The sequence below is a fragment of the Schistosoma mansoni genome, chromosome 6, assembly GCF_000237925.1.
Source record: "Schistosoma mansoni strain Puerto Rico chromosome 6, complete genome".
Lineage (NCBI taxonomy): Eukaryota > Metazoa > Platyhelminthes > Trematoda > Strigeidida > Schistosomatidae > Schistosoma > Schistosoma mansoni.
The window spans coordinates 8,261,960-8,281,585 of NC_031500.1; the positions used below are offsets into that span (position 1 = coordinate 8,261,960).

Here is a 19,626-nt window from a genome sequence, read left to right on the forward strand (position 1 = left end):
GTACACGTTTGTACACTAAAGTGATCTCTAACACACGACGTTATGCTTCCTTCGTTACCACTTAGAACTCTATCACTTCTAGTACAGTGTATTCTGTAATAGCTTGAGAGCATTCTACATTTGCGGTGAGCCAGATTACTGTGACAACAAATATATCAGGTCTTAATTCATCTATCATCAAGCTTAGCGTAAAAGTTTTACTTCTAAGACTACGAATGCCTGTGTAACACATTTAATATGTTTTGAGAATCACTCGTTCTGCCCATGTAGGTCTCAGAAGCATTGGTTTCCATGACCTAACAACTTGAAAACCCTAAATTCTGAAGTTTGTCTCGCCATCTCGCTGTCAAGTTTTTACCTCAATAAAAGCATTCTTTCACTTGATTAGATACGAATTTTCAAACCATGAGTTTTGTATGAGTTATTTAGTATGATGTTCGGTTCCTAGTTGATTGTGAGTTCAAAGTTTAGGATCTTCTTTGGTTGGATCTCTTCTCCAGCCTACTTCTGAGTTTTATTACCTTGGTAATATGATTCTAATGAACATGTTCTAATGGTAGATTTCACCTACTCCAAGTCGTGTGCATGTGACTTAGCAGTGTCACTTTCTTCTGCTCTTTGAAAGTCATAAGTTGCATTCGACCCATTGACGGTGTTTAGAGTAAATTAAACTTCGATGGATGGCATTTTCCTTGTCCTGAAAGTGAGGGACTTATCAAGATTACACATAACATTGGTCTGGGCAGAAGTTGTGTTCTCCTTTTATTTGTCGATAACTTGATTTCCAGCCTTTCGATCAGAGATAAATGGCACTGGCGACTATACTTGTTTTTTCTCCTTGTCTAACGTCAGACTTACTTAGCTGGCGTCGTCACCCAGCAACTCTTTATCTAGTGAGAAGCCCTATTTGGCCAAGTGTAGTAAATATTCTCGACAGGCATAAATTATGTTGGTTCGTGTACTTTCGAAACAACAATAGTTTTTCCCAGGTCAATGAAAAAATTGTTCCCGTGGAGAGTGAAGGGGAATGTTGGTCATTTTCATTTCCAGTTTGAAAAGGACAAGTGGCTAGGGTGGTGTGTTACTTATATCGATTTTAGCGTCTCGGTTGGTCCAACATTCCTTAAATGCATCGACAGATGGAGATAACGAGTCCCATTCGCCGGTGATTCCATGGGAAAGTAGATAGCTAGTGGACGAGAATGTTCATCTTCACTTATGAACTATTTTAAAGTGTCTTCATAAATTCTCCGTTTCGGAAGACAAGAAAAATGGGGGAAATTCAGATTTCAATTTGTCATCAAGTAATTTAAGATCTGTGACTAAGTCACCTCTGATCCCTGTATACGACAATGAGAACAAGTTTAGTTCAGTCAATCTCTTCTGACTACAGCTTTACGATTCCGTGAATCAACTTGTTTGCATTTCTTTGAATCTTCTTCAACAGGTCACTGTCTTTTTCTTGCAGGACGTAACTTGTCGTATGCAATACTGGAGTTTAGGACAGATTAGAACTGTAGATAAAGTGAAAAAAACAGTATCGACATGGCTAAGGACTCCACGTATTGACCATAGGTTTCTAAAACTTTTGGTGGCTATCTCACGGCAGTGTGGAGTAATTTTAAAGTCTTCAATGACAGTGACTCTTAAGTCCTTGTGTGTAGCTTAATGTTATTCACTGTCTACGTACGGTACCTCAATGATTAACATGCATCATTATGAAATGAAAGCATTCATCAGAGACTGTCAAATTCTAAACCATTCGGACAGTTTCTGCAGGTAATTTAAAGCTACATTCACCCTCCAAATCTTTATGTCGCCGTTATACAATAAAATCGACGATGATAATAAGACCACTTACATCAGGTTAAGTGGCGTTGGCCTCCTGAGGCACCAAAAACAGTATTTTAACAAGACAATTTGGAGTTAAGCTGTGCTTTCTGTTGACATCCAAATAGGTAACCTGTTATCCACATAAGTAATACTCATCCAACCTGCAAGGTATAACTTATTCAAGACCCCTATTGAAATCATTATATGCTACGTAAGCGGCTTTTGATCATTCAGATCACTTAAACGTTCATGACTTGCTAACAATTTTGCGAGGCATGAATAACCCATTCTAAAGGCTTACTGCTTCTCAGAAGGAATAGGGTTTTAGTCTAGTTCCTTTAACAACTTTCGAAAGAACTTTGATAGAATCACTAAAACCACACTAATCAGGCTTCCAGGATGATAGTTCTTAGGTTTGTTTCTCGTATTTGTTTTGATGAACGGGGTTCCCATAGTGTTCTTCCTGTCTTTTGGTAATCAACCTCAGCTTGTATATAGACTAAAACATATGTCCAATCAGTATGCCATAAAATCTTCTAGTTACTTTAATGGTCTAGGATCCGTTTCATTTCATCCCTTTAGTTTGCTTACATCGATCTTATTTGACAAACCGAAAACACCATGTTTTCTAATACTAATTATGTTCAGGATGTGTGTGGGGTTCATATGAATCTAAGTGATGAGTGTCTCTGCGGTATTTACATTGCTAAATAAATCCGAGAATGACCGAGCTTCACCACAGTCCTTTTCCAGTGGTGATGTTTTACTAGCATTTTATATGGTGATAGAATGCAGCCTCTTTCCTTAGACCTTTGGTTTATGTACTTATATAAGAGTTTAGAGAACTCTATAGACTGCTTGATATATTATTCTTCACACAGTTTCTACATCTGTCTAGGATTTAGGCACAAATATTTCGGGTTTAGGAACATTATGATCTGGACTCTTAGATACTGAGTAACTCTAATCTCCCCTACATTCTTTTTCTTTCACAGATATATGCACGAAGCTCCTTAATGAACCGTGGAGGAAAGTTTCTTGGACCGTTTGGTATAGAGCGAGAGACGCTCGGAGCTGTAAGGTGTATACATAGATTCTCACGTAGATCGTGAGCCATCTTAGTGGGGGGTTCTAGATTTGCTGTGCAACCTACTGAGAACGCCGACTGCGTGATTTATTGTGTATTCACTCCACGAATGTCTGGACTCGCTTGATCTGACTCATTATAGTTGATGGCGGCATGGAAACCAAAGAATAGAACTGCATGGTTATTCTTACCCGAAGATGGTGTCATCGAGGCTTGCGACATTATCCTCACAATGAGATTTAGTAAAGGCTGGGATTTCTGGTCGTCTCCAGTCACCTCTTTTATATGTTGCACTAGGGAGCATGTAACACTCCACCAACCAGTTTCTGTTCAAAATATTTCTGATAATTCAATTCTTGGATTTTTCCAGTCTACTAAACGTGCAATAAAGTCTTCTAAGATCAAATATCGATAAGTTGAAGATCAACTGCTTAATAGGTTCGCTAAAAGCCCAATCATGTCCTTGCTTAGTGTTTATCAAAACAAACTGATCAACGGTTTTAGTATCTCGGGTTCCAAGAGGCAAAAAACTATTTCGCACATTTCACTTTTATAGGATGTTTTATCAACAACGGTAAGGTGCAAAGTATTTTTAATGCATAAAACTAATCCTCCTCATCTACATTTTTGTATTCTACTGGCTTTTACTAACTTGAAACTTTCAAATTCCAGTTTTCCGTTGTCTACAGGCTGAATCACTTAAGTTTATGTAAGTCCGTCTGTACTCCTGACCCGGATTGCTTGCTGCTCAAGCTTCAGGCATTGGTGGAACAAATAAGAAGACCATTGGAAGGGTATCATCGTGAACCCGAAGCGGCTTCGGAATCGTTTACTGTTGAGGTTTTACCACTCAACAACTTACAAATTTATTATCCCTCACTATTTACCAACTGTCAGAGAGACTGTCTTCTCTTTCACAGTATTGGGTTGTTTCCCACTCTTATTTTATATCCACTCATCAGATTTTATTGGAGGAGGCATCACACTGACGTTACAATCATCTTGAGATCTTGATTTTAGACGACTTGGGTGATCAGGTCATGATGTTTATTGTTACTCCTGTGAGAAACGGAATTAGGCCTACAGTTCAGTTGTTTGGTCGTTTTCTGGCTGCTGCCGCTCGTGGAAAGGTTTAGAAGAAACTTCATTAGTGAATTCTCAATCAAAAACCTCACTGAAGTTGATCCTTCAGACCACGTGGCTCAAACGTCCATGAGCCTACTTGAGATGACCGCACAGAAATTTATGTCAACAAAACAAAGATCATCAGATGCTCTACAGCAACGCTCGCCGATGTGCTTTTCAGCTGGTTTCACAATTGCAGTGGCCTTTTCTAGCAAGCATTTTGAGTCCAAGCAGAATTTACGGCACAACTACACACGTGAAGCTACCCAAACCCTTTGAAATCTGCTAGTGTTTGATTCACGCAGACGTCATAGCACATTCCTTAGCACTCATCATCTTGCATACCACTATCAACCAGGTATCGTTACCCTGGACGATGATGGTTGCTTTATTTACATTGTTCAGTGATCAATCAAAGACCTAATAACCTGTTTCACCACATGGAGTCGTAGCACCGATTGACATTGAATGGTCTTCCACAAATAAGTGTGGTTAACAGAAACCTAAATGAGGGTTAAAATACGAGAGAGGAAGAAAAAAATTAAGGACAATACTATCCAACAAAATTCTTCGGAGGATTTTCTGAGTGTTCTTTTCGTTACACCGGCCACCCAAATCCCTCCAGCAACATAAAGACACCTCTAGATAGATCCAATCATGGCTCTCTTAATCAACTACTCACTGTCGATGGGAAGCACAGGACAGTGCGCCTGTATGCCGATGAACCCAATGTACAATCTGCAGTCATTTGACCCCTTTAGGAGAAAAATATTTTGCACGTCTTTTCCTACTCCCTTCTCTTTCATACGTACCACCACTATTCTTATAGGGTCATCTCCATCTATCTCGCACTTGTCAACCCCCTCCTATTGGTTATGAACCGCAAGTGGTTGCATCGTTATCCACAAGTACCACGTCACCTTCCCTTAAGTTCCTATGTTTGCGAAATCACTTCTGTCTCGCTTGCAGCAATGGAATGTACTTATTCATCCACCGACACCAGAAGGTATTGGCTAGACGGTTTGCCTATCTTCGTCACTTCGAATACGTATAGGCAATATTCCACTCCAATCTCTTAGTAGTAGCAAGGCGTCGGGTGTTAGTGCTAAGTCGTCCCTTTCATTCTATGTCATAGGGACGATGGGGTGGTTCTTTAAAATTCTTTACGAAGTAGGTCACTAAAGTGACACCGTGTTAGACCTGATCGCTGATAATGGATGGCAGGATCCTCCGAACACAGCGTACCGATCACTTCCAAACTCTGCCCCAATGGCTAGCTAGTAGTGGGTTGGAATGCAAATTTATCTCCTTTTGTGTTGTTATATCGTTTACCTTAGCTTGTCCCATAGACATACATTATTTCTCAATTAGGAAACAGCCTCCACAAAGCTAGTTCCGTTGACCTTGGAGATTTCCTTTGAAGTCCCCCTCGTTCCTTCGATACTAATTAAGGATATTAGGAAAGTATCGGTACTCAGATTGAAACCTACTTCTAGATGTGCTGCACGCGTTTGGAGACATACAAATACCTACTGTTACCTCTTTTCCTCTCTTCTTCCTTGAAGAGCCACCAACGACCCAAAATAGTCGATTCCTATGGGAAAAAAACAGAATCAACCTTGTTTGACTCTATACTCAGAAAAAGGCTCCATCATCTGTTGGCCCAATGCGGCTTGCGAACGTATAAACTTCACACATTTACCGATCACCCGTCTAACCGCATTGTTTTTTTTTACAATCTGACAATTCCTGCTTATGGTAGCTAGCAACTTTGTCTATAGCTGTTCTAGGGTTACTACTGTTCCCAAGTCAAGATAAAAGTGGGCCAGAGACAAAGTAATCAACCCCGTTCCGTAGAAAACAACCCTCCTACAAAAACGTCAATCAGAAAAAATCGTTTAAACCATCCAAGCTCTGCCCTCCGAATTGAAAGATCTTCATTTAAAAGAGTTATCACGCTTCATGATGAAAGTCAAGTTCCTTCAGAGACTACTTAACCGATATCTCCTCTGGCAACAAAAGAACTAATTAGTTTAGGTTATTGAAATGTCCGAAAAATATGGGAGGCCGGAAGGACCGATCAAATAGCTGCAGAATTAAGGAGACAACTTGGTGATTTTTGAAATAACTAAGATAAAGTTGATAGGGTAACCTTATGAGACCTTGTTCGACACTACGGAGTACCTGGGGAGATCGTCAACATCACACGGAATTCATACAACGGACTACACTGTAAAGGTGTGTGCGGAGGTCAGCTGATAGATGCATTCCAGGTGGTAACCAGAATCAGACAAATCTGTCTACCATCCCACTTTCTCTTTCCTATGATGTTTGACTGGATTATGGAGACATCGACATCTGAGGAGGAAGCAGGGAATGCAATGGACATCTCAGAACCAATTAAACGATTTGAAATTCTCAGATAACCTAGCCCTCCTATTCCCTAGTCACGAACAAATGCAGGTGAAAACAACTGGTGTAGCGGCAGCTTCTGCGACAGTAGACCTCAACATACTCAAGGTAAAGGCAAGATCCTCAAATAAAACTCAGAGAACACCAACTCGAACACACTTGATGGCGAAACTCTGGAAGATGTGGGAACATTCACGTACATGGGATTCATCATCGATGAACAAGAAGAATCCGATGCAGTCGTAAAAGCAAGGATTGTCAATGCAAAGACCACATTACTACAGTTGAAGAACACCCGCAACTCAAAATAACTGTCATCCAATATCAAATTCTTAATCCTCAGTACGAACACCAAGAAAGTTCTACTGATTGGAGCTGAAATATTGAGAACCACTATTACCGATATAAAAGCAGTACAAATACTTGTAAACAATTTTTTACTCAAGATACTCAATATTCGTTGGCCGGACACCATTAGCAACACCCTACTGAATCTGATGGTGCATGCAACTTAGTTGCAAGTATCGAGCTTCGCATAAGTTAGAAAACGAGTTATTACAAATATAGTGATTAAGATTTATTGAAATCGGCCAAGACTGTGCCATAAAATAGGTTCTATGTTGTTGAACGATGCTTCCGGCCAAATTAATCTGTACAAGATGATAAACAGTGAGTGATGCTCATGTGATTATCAGGGAGGACACAAGTTGTAATCAAGGGGAGTACAATCTCAACTCATGTCTACGATAATGACTTAAACCTTTGTCAGTGTTGTCGTAAATTCAACAGTGTTCTTAGCTTTCGAGAGATTTGCTCGACTGCTTATACGGATCATCTGCATGCATGATTGTGTTGCCAAACCTTCAATTAGACTGACAAAGTTTTAAGATATTTTCTGAATGAGCAACCGACTGAGAAACATACTGTAATCATCTGTAGTGAATGTAGATAACGAGAAAACAACACTATTTGGTGATAATTACAAGTCGATTTGTTAAACGAATATAATAATAGCTTCATCTACTTTGTCAATCATATTACGTGATTGTTAAGTCACGGCAATGCTTTATGACGATAACCAGAAACCATTATGTTTAACTAGTTATAGTATGGATTGAGGATTAGCCAGTGGGATATAGGCATTGTTGTTTTGGGTGCTTCTGAAATAGTTTTTAACGCTAACGAATACGAGCTGCCTGATTACCTTATGAATTTCAATTCAAAAATATTCGTCTACATAGTGTTATTTTTGATAATAGGCTTCTGAGTTTTGATTTTAAATGTTTGTTTGACCGACAACTACCTGATAATTCAGTTATCGTGCTATCGCAGTATGATGATGCCCAAATTTGGTGACTTAATTATCTAAACTATTTTTCATAGTTGAAAGCGTGAGTCAATTGAGGCTAGACCACCATGGAAAACCTGGAAACACTGGACGGCCGTTTCGCCCTATTATGGGACTCCTCAGCTATATTCGTCTTTTTAGGCAACTAATATTATAGATCAATTAATAAACCCAAATACATATACCGATAACAACTATTATGGGCTTATGGAAGAATGTTAAAGGCGGTTCTACTAAGTATTAATTTCGAATGACAGAGAAGATATAATACAACTCATGTACGGGCCAGGTTATAATACAGGTTGGTGAGGTATATGACAATTTAAAAATGATATTCTTGGTCAGAAAAATAATTTTAAAGTTAAGAATACTTACGGAACTTCAGTTAGGAATATGACGAGTTACGAACTTTCCATAAGAAGTTGCTGTAGTTAGCCTAGTGACATTTACAGATATAATGCGAAGGCGTTTGTAACTATGAAATGCCAAGTAATTTTTTCAACCTAATATGCTTCGTGTGTAAGTAAAACAATTTTTCACAGTATTACGTTGTAGTATAGAGCTATCAAATATATCTTATGCCTAAAAATCGGTATTGGGAGTGGTTAGTGTGGAGTATACACGGCTGGTCTTGGTGAAGAATATACATGTTAAGCACAAGAGCAGTCATTGGAAGCCAACAGTAGCGAAACAAGCGAGTAAAATGTCAGATGCATGAACTGAACTGTTTCAGTGGGTTTGCCTCTGGTCGACTCACAATGATTCCTTCTAGAGTGCAGTCATTCAGAAGGTGATAATGACCAGTTACTTCTTTATAACAACGCGATCAACGTTCAAAATGGTTCAAAAATTACACAAAAAGGGTGCACTAGAAAGAATGTAAATGTAGATATATAAACATATACATAAATTTCACTTTTTCTAACTGGTACAGATACATGGTAAAGCTCAATTATCATGAGAAAAATGTTTCTATACGTCAAGGAATAATATCGAACCCAGGGAAGATGGGCAGGCCAATTTATTCTGTTCTCAGGATGGACAATCCACGGTAAAACGGTAACTACACAAAAGACAAAACTAATAGCCAGTTAATAATAGAAAACGTCTGTAGAGTAAACATTGAAAACGCTTCAAGATTAAGTACATGAAACAAAAGCAACCATTTCACAGAGTATCAACCAAAGTAAAGCCTCCAAATCTGGCAAGCGCCAAAAAGACAACGTTGAGCAAAACAGAGATAAAAGTCATTAGAAGACTCAGCAAAATCAAAGAAATACCTGGAATTCAGGATTCGTGAAAAGTTTGTTAATGACAATTGCAAGTAATTTCGAAAATGATGACAAATATACAAAAAATACAGAAAACGTTTAAAAAAAGAACGCACTGCCCTTGTATACAGTTATCGACCTAGTTCGCTTTAGGGGATAGTCGACCAAAGTTAGTTAAATACGATCATGAATCTCAAATATATATAATTCGTACGCTTGTCTCAGAAAGGCGACACGAGAAGCGAAGCAGACAGGGAGACCGCAGAAGGAACAATTCTAGTTCACTATACTAATACTTAATATAGCTCCAAATAGATGATGGGTAGTGTGACAAAGAGACAGGCACTGGATAAAATATTAGGTGATAGATATAAACAAGTAAACACAAGGTGCATAAGCACAGGAATACTAGGGCATAAAAATAAGACGTGTGGTGAAGATCACAATTTTCTTTGAAATCGGTGATGTTATTATAACGGTAAAAGTCATCCTATAGCCACATGCTGTCTGAGTTTTCAAGGTCTGTTCAAAGGCTAGGGTGAGTCATGTAAGTATGTATCACCACTAGACACTGCAGGTTAAGCTACCTGCATCTAGTTCCCATTTCCTGAATTCGCCTGAGTCTTGCGTCGTTATTGATTACTGTCTACTGCCTTCCTTAATTTTTGTTGGTCCATTTCACGTGTTTATAGGGTCATTGTTACGTCCATATTTTCGCTCTCTTCCACTATTGAAGCGTGGCACATCGATCTACTAGTAACTTACGTTCCCAAATAACAATAAAATCAAACCCTAATTTAGGCACCAAATGTTTGTTTGCAAATTACAACTAGTCGACCCAGATGTCGTCTTAATAATAACTGTAACAACTGCAAAGAAAACCCTCAAAAGTTCAATGGGGAGATATAACTCTGACTTGAAATGCTAGCCCTACTTCTCATGCATAAATTCGACGTTTTTATTTTACAACGAGAGATTAAGGCCGTTACCCCACTTTTTCATTGCTTTAAATGAAACGTTGCATAAAAAGACAGTGTCTTATTGAATGATAAATCACTCTTAAATTGTTTAAAAAACAATGTCATTGAACCCCTTCTCTTCAAAAAGGTATAAATCTCTCAGATCAAGTGAAGACACAAGCAACGAAGTTGATGATAGGTCTAAAACATAATTTTACGAGGATAAACTTCAACGTACCGGATTATTCTCCATAAGCTGCAGGGAGATAAGAGGTGATCTGATAATGGCATAAAATACATTCAGTACTTCAAGTAACGCGGATATGAGTATATTACTAGGCGGTCATCACTATGCTTCTCGAGGCGACCCTCGGAAATTGCACATTAAAGAGATGACAATGAGGTATGATCCCACTTTTTTTCGTTGGGAGTTGTCCCAGTTTAGAATAATCTCCTAACTGAAGTGACCACAGTCACCCCCAGCGAATGAATTTAAGAGGAGATCTGACGAACATACTCACCCACCACCCTCTCGGACCAACTGCCTATGATGCATGTCACACTAATTATCACGATTATCATTACTGCATAACCAGTAACTGATTCTCATCTCCATTTTCTCTCTTATTGTTCCCATTCCATATTTTTAAAAATTACCACTCAAGTAATTTGTTTACTTTTAAATTAATCGTCTCCCCTTAGCACACGAATTATCGCTTTATTATTTTCAAACTACAAACAACTAACTAACCTCCTGAATTAGAATGCAATAGCCGATGGTATCCAGAAACTCTAATTACCTGGGTCAAACGTGATCACTTAAACTACAAGATATACAAATCCACAAATAACTACGGAACTGACAACAACTAGTGTAGTCTTCTTGCTGGACTACCACCGATTGGATATAACCAAATGCATGGGACCGTACCGATGTAACAAGAAGCGGGGGAATTATATTAGTTAGTTTATGCAAGCTTTTGATAAAGATATTTTATTATAGTAGACGAGAAAGTCGTCAGTTCAGTATTCCTTTACCGGCTTGTCAGCGGTGTGTTTAACTTTATCATTGGAGGTCGTTAGTCCGTGCATCTAAACAATTCGAAATGTCATATTGTAACGGTCTTAGAAATCAGCACATGCAACGTTGCTAATGCGAGTTTGTTTTTCTTATTGCGGGGCAGCAAAGAGTAAATGTACTGGAAGAAGGGGAACAAGCCCTACGTAAGCTGAACCTGCAGGACAATAAATAAAACTATTTCGTAATAAGTTTCCCTCTTTGTACTCGAACCACGTCTTCCAATTTAAAAAAATATATCTGTTGTGCCGGTACACCGCGCTCTTACTTCAGAGGCATTTACATGTCCTGACTGTTGTGTTGTTTCAGATCGCTCCTGCATCCAAGTGAACGCCAATATATAACGTGCTACAATATTAGCACTTCTAGCCTTGCCTGTCGAATCATCTTAATGTCATAATGTATTTCATATATTATCCTTAATATATCTCGGAGTGCCTTTGAAGAAACTTTATCGATTAGATGTAGTGATTGCTATTGCCTGTGTCCTCATAGGATCGTAATAGGGTTGCAAATTAATGTTAGGAATTGGGAGTTACAGTTAAAACTCAGGGTTACAAATCAGAGTTGAGGTTTTTATCATGTACCGACACCAGCTATAATGCCCAAACGCTCTGTAGCCATACGGTTAAATGGTTATTCAACCAAGGAATTCGGATTACTTGCCAAAACACAAGACTCACTGTCATCTTTATTTTAAACAGAAACATTAGTACAAGGAGGCACCAAATAGATATGCACCACATAAATCATTCGACTATGTCACCAAATCATATATATATATATATTACATGGAAAAATTCTGAAGTTTTGCCAACTTGTCCGCTATTAGTGATTGAAAATAGATCAACCAACGCACTGAATTGTGACCCTATTTGAAACATAAATTGGTGAATTTTCAGTTATGCTGACACAATCTATTCACAATTTCATTGTATTACCTGTGCGGCGTATGTTTATTTTGGTCCCCATTCGTATTGATGTATTCTAAATAAATAAGTAGTTAATGTGAACATAATTGTTTTACTAGGAATTTGACATACTTTCTGGTACTTGAATTTTTTGAAAGGTTTCTTGTCATTTGTCTCAGTTGCTGTAGACTTTCCAATGTTTGAGCTTTGAAGTAAAATGGCGATACCTGTATCTGACTTCTGTTTTGGAATTACTTGTAAGGTTGAACAACCAATGGGGTTGGATGGTGTGATCTACAAATCATCAAATGAATGCATATCAAGTAATTTAAACATTGGGCCTGAAGAATATATAAAAGGTAGGTGATTACTTTTATACTAGTGCAAGGAATTTATCTATCGACACGTTATAAGAAACCCATACAAAGCATATAGCCACTCGTTGATAAGTACTTATGTCAGTAAATTTAAGAGAGACCCTGTAATCCAAACACAGGTCGTCCTATTTAAAATTAACTTGAAGTAGGACCGGTCACGGATTTGAAAAATAATTGGTAAATACTATGTATTTGGCCCATTGATCTATTTCTGCCTCCTTTCTCTTTCAATTTCACACTTTTTTTGTCGAGTTTGTTTCTTAAGACTTAAGTTTTTTGATTAGTCATGTGAACAACTAATAGCATAGAACAGCAAATATCTTTCAGATCTCTTCATATGAACTTAATATTACTGTTGGTTTGAAATATTTTTCTCAAGTATGCTACGATAATACGTCAAAACGACAATAGGATCAGTCACATTATACCGGATCCAGTGTTCACGACCCAGAATAGAGTATCAGATTAACACTAAGTAATACTTTATTCAACACCATTAAAAGGAATCACTTAGTGAGTCCGGAGTATAAATCAATTAGAGGAAAGAAAACCATATTTAATGTTCAATAGGCTAAGAGCCTGTTTTTCCAATAATATTTTACTTTCAATACCACGTATCAGAATTATTATTGTTATCTTATTGTTTTGTGGGTCGCTTGCATATATTTTTACTCGTTATATTGTGATCAGCAATACAGCCATCTCATTTATCGTTTATCTCATTAACTTTATCACATTAAGCTAATGTAATGCGGTGACGTGACCTGATGGATATTTGTGCTAGGTCGACAAAATATTCTAATATGTCTGACATTTTTAATGTGAATCTTAATTCGGAGATATAAGGGTGGGGACAGTTGCACGAATATTAGTAAAATACTAACAATGGAGTGGGTTGAAATCAATAAGGTAGGGAATAACACATTGTATTAGGCTTAAGTGTAAGTGCATAGTAATTTCTAATATTAATTCATTAAAGGGAATCGCCAAGATACCCTAGGCTTTAGTTCCGTGCTATGTTACGCTCCCTAGTTGCGACTAGAATGGCTTAGTAGTGATAACATCTGTCACTGACACTGATTGACTTAGGCTAGAATCCAACAGGGAGCATCAGTTCCATTAAGAATGTTCAGGTAAATCTTACGAATGTCGAGTGGTGATTCACACAAAAGTCTGACTCATGGTTTCCTAACGATTTCGTGCAATTGACCAACATCAGAGCATAGTAAACTTGCAAGTCATGGGGTAAGCTAGTAGCTACACTGTGATATGATCATTACTAACAGACTAGAAAAACATGTTATTGGTTATACACCGTCTAATGACCGCTCATTATTAGTATAAACCCATCTTCAATTATAGGTGACAGTTACGTAGTTGACTTATTACCTATCGTCTGACTATATATTCTGCATTCTCATAGATATTATGTTTGTTTTTAGCGGAGGAATGTAATTATGATAACACTATGGATGACAGTCTAATAGATAATAAGTTAGGAATTTTGCGAGATAATCATTCGTTGTATTCGGAGGACAGTTTTAAACGTAAGTGTTATTATAGTTTATTACTTTAAATAATTTGTTGAATTATATATAATTATTAAGATACTCATACATGTTTTAGGGGTTTGAATCACTTAAGGCTGTACATTGCTGCTCGATTGATTCTGAGTTCTGGATAGATAAAAAGTTGGTCTAGAAACAACAATATTTGCAATTCTGCACAAAATACATCAAGAATGAGCAAAATCTATCGGGTCATACAAAAGTTATTTAAGAAATGTGATCTGAAATTTCTCATAGAAATTCCCTGCGACAAAATCCTACGGAAATATCCGAGACCTCTAATTTCGTGATTACACTTTTGACCATAACTTCTGAACGCCTGAAACAATTTCGCTCGTTTCTCTAATTCTGTTCACATTGGAAGAATTGAATGGTGTAAAGCTGCTGCAATCAGTCAAATATAGACGTAATACGTCGACCGGTTTTTTAACAATCCTCTAAAAAGACTTGATTTTAAAACTATTTTACTAAGGTATTTTAACTCTTAACCTGTATCATTAAAGTATTATTCTAAATTTATCCAATGCTAATCATTCACAATCTTCCTTAAGTTATATCTAATGAAGAATGAATCTGTCAGTAGATTTATCCTGACTTCAATTTTTACAACAGTCTTAATGATCTGTATGTTGGATAAATATACTGACTGAACCGTATTTAGAGGCTTTCTGTATCATTTCCGTTGGTATATGTATATTATTTTCATCAGCTATGGTTTTTATGATTTACATCAAAGTCAAATTTATTTCTATTTACCTTTTTTCCTCAAATCAATTTTGAAAATCTGATTATTATGTTAATGAATTATTTGGAAACATGCATGTAATATTGTATGATTCCCTTTTATAGATAAATATAACTCTAATGATGGTCATATTGTTAGTGCTTATAACCGTCATAATGGTAGCACAACTTTTAAGCGACGTCAAATCTCATCAGTACAAGATTCTGAAGAGGGTAGGTATATCTTGAAAGAAACATACTAAATTTTAATATGTTCATCTTTTGAAAATATTCTTCATATTGAATTTACAGTGTTCATTACTAAATAGAACTGTTAATGTGTGACTTGTTGATTACTGAGTCTGATGTAATGTAGAAAATTTACAGAGTTCATTCGTCTTGTTGTAAACTATGACAACTGATATGCTAATTAAGACATATTTATTTCTATATGTATCTTATTAATCTCTCTGATAAACGCAAAAAATAGTTTGGCAATTAACCTTGGTAGTAATCTTGACTACAGTAGATTCTCTTGTTTTTACTGTTCTTTGAAAACTCCCATTGTTCTTACAATGGATTTCCTAAATTAATTCTTTATATTTACAGGAGTGAAACCGTCGTGTGCTTTTTGCAACAAGACGTTTTCAACAAGAGCTGGACGGGACCGCCACATTAAAAGCATTCACAAAAGTAGATGATACATTTCTTGTTGTTTGTTTGCTTTTTACGCTTAATAAGTTGTGACTATTTTTTGTTGTTTTCGTTTCAATGTTGCCACTGACTAAATGTTGTTGATTCATGCTTCTTTCTTTCGAAGTCAGATTTTGGGTTTTTTAAACCAAACATTACAATGATAGATCTATCACACTAGATTGTATGTTTAGAATAAATTGCATTTGTTTCCACCTGTTTGTTTTCATTTTAATATTCATTTTACCACAGTATTCACATTTTGTATTATTTTCATTAAACAAATAAACTTTGCTTATCAAAAAACACAGTTCATCCACATCATTATACCTCACTTCCATTCTTTTAAAGATTTAAATCAAATACTGTTGATTTTCTCTATAGTATACAGTAAGATACAATGTGTGTCTCAAAATGGTATTAAAATTTCTTAAATAATGAGTTGGCGATAGTGAGTGTTGTATTTTGATTAAACACTTTTTTGGAGATAGGTGATCGGAGCTTAATGCGACGTACACGAAATATAGTAAAAACCATACTATCACGATCCCAATGGAAAAAATGATCATTATTTCACTTTATATCATTACACATTCATTTTATTTCGTATACTACAGTTGTTATTTTGTTCTCACCATACTGCTACTTGGAATACTTTGTAAACAAAAAGGCGAATAATTAAAAATCATCTCAGTGATTTGATATTGATTGATTCTGTCTATCTGATCCATTCATTTAGCAAGTGAATGAAAAACACTCACAGGACTTAATCATTTTATCAAGTACTAATATCAGTGAATTCCGGTAAAATAGATAACCAACTGACCTTTCTTCATATTGTACAACACGTACCTATAGATACACATAGACTACAATAAAACGGACTGGTTTAAAAATCAGTTCACAAATAGCTAACTGGTATCAGAAAATCAGTTTATTATGCAATTCAATCTCTCTGTGATTGTAATTTAACCACCTTAACTTGTTCTTCAAACTAAAAGCATATGGTTTGAACGCTTTTATGGGAAAACGGAAGGCGAATCTCCAAAGTTCTGACCGGGTCTGTAGATACTCAGGGTCATTGTGGAGGAGTTGAAAAACTCTGATTTGAAAGGAATGCTGTACTGTGAGCTCTGGTTTCCTTAACAAATGAATGATGTACAAATTGATTCTGGCCACTGGCTACCCGGGGAACTGGATATCCTAATGTGAATTAGATCTTTAGGTCATATGTTCCGACAGTAACCGACCTAACAAAATCACTTACTTTAGTTTTGGCGTCTAGATAGTATCTCAGTTCGCACACATATATAATAATAGATCTCTTATGTTTACTCAATCATAATTAGTTCGCGAAATTCTATAAGTACATTTAATAATCTTAATTATCATTTCTTTTCTCTTTAGGAATAAAATATCCATGTATTCAATGTGACAGAAAGTTTACAACCAAATTCCATTTAATTGAACACAAGAAAGTTATTCACCAAGGTGAGTTATTGTGGTAATTATGATGTTCTGTGTAGTGCTGTGTGCAATATACTTTCTCAACAAGTCACTATGAAAAATATTCTTTTCGACCATTTAGTCTCTGATGAGTATCTCTTAACATCTTTTGATTTGTTCACAGAATATGAAGCCTCGAAAACCTTTTATTTTTCACTGGTATTATTGTCTTAAATGATTAATTATGCTTTGACAAATCTTTGTGTTGTTTTCCTCACAGGTATTAATCTTTCATGTGATAAATGTGATAGGAACTTCACTACGAAATCTCAGCTAAATAGACACATAAAATCAGCTCATGAAGGTATAGTCTTTTTTTACAATCAAACAATTACATTTACGTGTATTTTGTGGATTCTATTATGTTTATACATCCTGTTCACTAGTTCCATTCTTATTTCAGTCTGTTTTTTGTTGACTTTTTCTTACTATAAGAAAAGTACGAGCAATTAAATTTTCTAATTCATTTATTTATTTATTTAAACACATATATATTGGTACAAAAGGGCACCAGATACATATGCGCCACACAAAATAATAAAAGTAGGAAGAGAAGGGATGAAAAGATAAGGCGGACTGAAATGTACAACCAGAAGACTCTTTCAGTTAAGAAAGTTAGAACCACTCTTTATGTAGAAAGTAAAAGAAGGTTGCAGCAGGATCGCCACTGGCTTCTATTCTGAGCCATATCTGATAACGTCTCTAGCCACTGTGTTGCACCATCTCTCGGACCCCAGCCAGGGAGTCGTGAAGGACCAACGGAAGCTAGCCCTTTGCAGCTCTCTTTCATGCCACGACACCATGTCATACACTGACCTCCTCTCCGCTTTTTCCAACCAGTCCCAGAGTCGGCAAATAATGCACGACGTGGAAGTCTCTGGGACGACATTCGTAAAACATGTCCAAGCCACCGAAGTCGGTGTTTCAAGATGGTGACACCAATTGAATTATCGTCTCTGCGCCCGAACACACGATGCCGAACCTCTGCATTACTAACATGGTGTTGCCACTGGATGTCAGCAATCCTTCGGAGACAACGATGATCGAACACAGAGAGTCGTCTAACATCCTCAACTCGGAGAGGCCAGGTTTCACAAGCATAGAGCAAAACTGCTCTCACCGACGCGTTGTAGATCCGACCTTTTACAGCCAGACTAACATCACGAAGGCGCCAAAGATGGCCCAGATTGGCATAAGCCGCTCTGGCTTTCATTATACGTGCATCAATCTCATCACTCACGCCACCACCAGCACTTATATAGCTACCTAGATACACGAACTTCTCAACTACTTCGATCTGCTCACCATCCAGGGTGAGTACAGGATTAGAATCCTGCCAGTCTTGTAGGAGTACCTTGCACTTGGAGGGTGCAAAGCACATGCCGTACCTGCGGACACTGATTGCCAACTGATTAAGTGCTGATTGCATGGCTTGGGCATTATCGCACAGTAAGACAATATCATCCGCATACTCAAGGTCGAGAAGTCGTTCTCCAGGCAACATATCCACACCGCCATTACATACATCCATCAGAGCTGTTTCCAGGATGTCGTCGATGGCAAATTTGAAGAGGAATGGTGAGATTGGGCAACCCTGCCTAACCCCACTGCTCGAATGGAACAAGGGAGAAAGGTGGTTGTATGCCCTCACTCTGCCTGAGGTGTTCGTATACAGGGCCTTTAAGATGTTAATGAACTTCTCAGGCACACCCTTCCTCAATAGACAATCCCAGAGAACAGTCCTGTCCAACGAATCGAAGGCAGCCCTGATATCAAGAAACACTACGATTGTTGGCCTGCGATAAGTATGACGGTGTTCTAACATTTGGCGGAGGGTGAAGATATGATCAATGCATCCTCGACCAGAACGAAAACCAGCCTGCTCCTCGCGAGTCAATCGTTCTCGGGTTTTAAACAACCTACGAAGAATGATAGAAGCCAATAGTTTGGACGCAATCGGAAGTAGACTTATCCCCCGATAGTTGTTACAGGAACAACGTGAACCCTTTTTAAAGATAGGGACGACTATTGACTCATTCCATGATGTTGGAACACTTTCTAACTCCCAAACCTTTGCAAACAGCACCGTCAGTTCCTTAGCCAGAAAGTCACCACCATCTTTAAAAAGAGCCGGAGGTAAGTCATCTGGGCCAGGTGATTTGTAGCGCTTCAAGAGTTGGAGTTCCCTGCGGACTTCCGCCTCGTTTGGTGGATCAGTCGTCACTGGCCATGGGGGGCAGGACAAACTGGTTGATGTTGCCGGAGCAGCAGGCCAGTTGAACTGCCCTTCGAAAAATTCCGCCCATCGTCCAAGACGTCGAGAGGTGTTAGTGATTGGCATCCCGTCATCCTCGTAGATTGTTTCACTCACACCAGACTTCTTGCTGCCAGTGGCTCGGATGAGTTGGAAGAGCTTCCGGCAGTTACCAGATGCAGCTGCTGCTTCCATCTCATTAGCACGCTCCGACCACCAGGCTTCTCGGTCCTTACGCAAGCTTTGCCCGATTTCATTACGTAACAGCCTTCGTTTGTGGTCAAACGGTCACCCGGAGTAGACCGACGGGCTTCCACCAGTTGTAAGGAGCCAGAAGAAACCCAGTGCTTGTAAGCGGGACGTTTCGCGAAGCCGCAAGCGGCTTTACTCGCCATTTTCATGGCGTCGTGAAGATGCAACCAATGCTCATCTATACTTTTCGGTGGGATGGTAGCTAGCCTAGAGGCTAGCTCCGCTCGAT

The 19,626-nt window shown here is 38.0% G+C and overlaps 1 protein-coding gene across 1 annotated transcript in view; it reads left to right on the top strand.

The window, feature by feature from the left end:
* Positions 1 to 12,241: 12,241 nt before the first annotated feature.
* The window catches only part of Smp_078560 (putative zinc finger protein), a gene marked incomplete at its 5' end in the record, with an annotated part of 30,645 nt that continues 23,260 nt past the window's right edge, over positions 12,242 to 19,626 (top strand). The window contains 6 exons of the mRNA XM_018798161.1: positions 12,242 to 12,383; positions 13,844 to 13,948; positions 14,819 to 14,926; positions 15,302 to 15,385; positions 16,793 to 16,876; positions 17,112 to 17,195. Of these exons, the coding sequence (XP_018653130.1) occupies positions 12,242 to 12,383; positions 13,844 to 13,948; positions 14,819 to 14,926; positions 15,302 to 15,385; positions 16,793 to 16,876; positions 17,112 to 17,195 (607 nt within the window). The remainder of the gene's footprint in view (positions 12,384 to 13,843; positions 13,949 to 14,818; positions 14,927 to 15,301; positions 15,386 to 16,792; positions 16,877 to 17,111; positions 17,196 to 19,626) is intronic.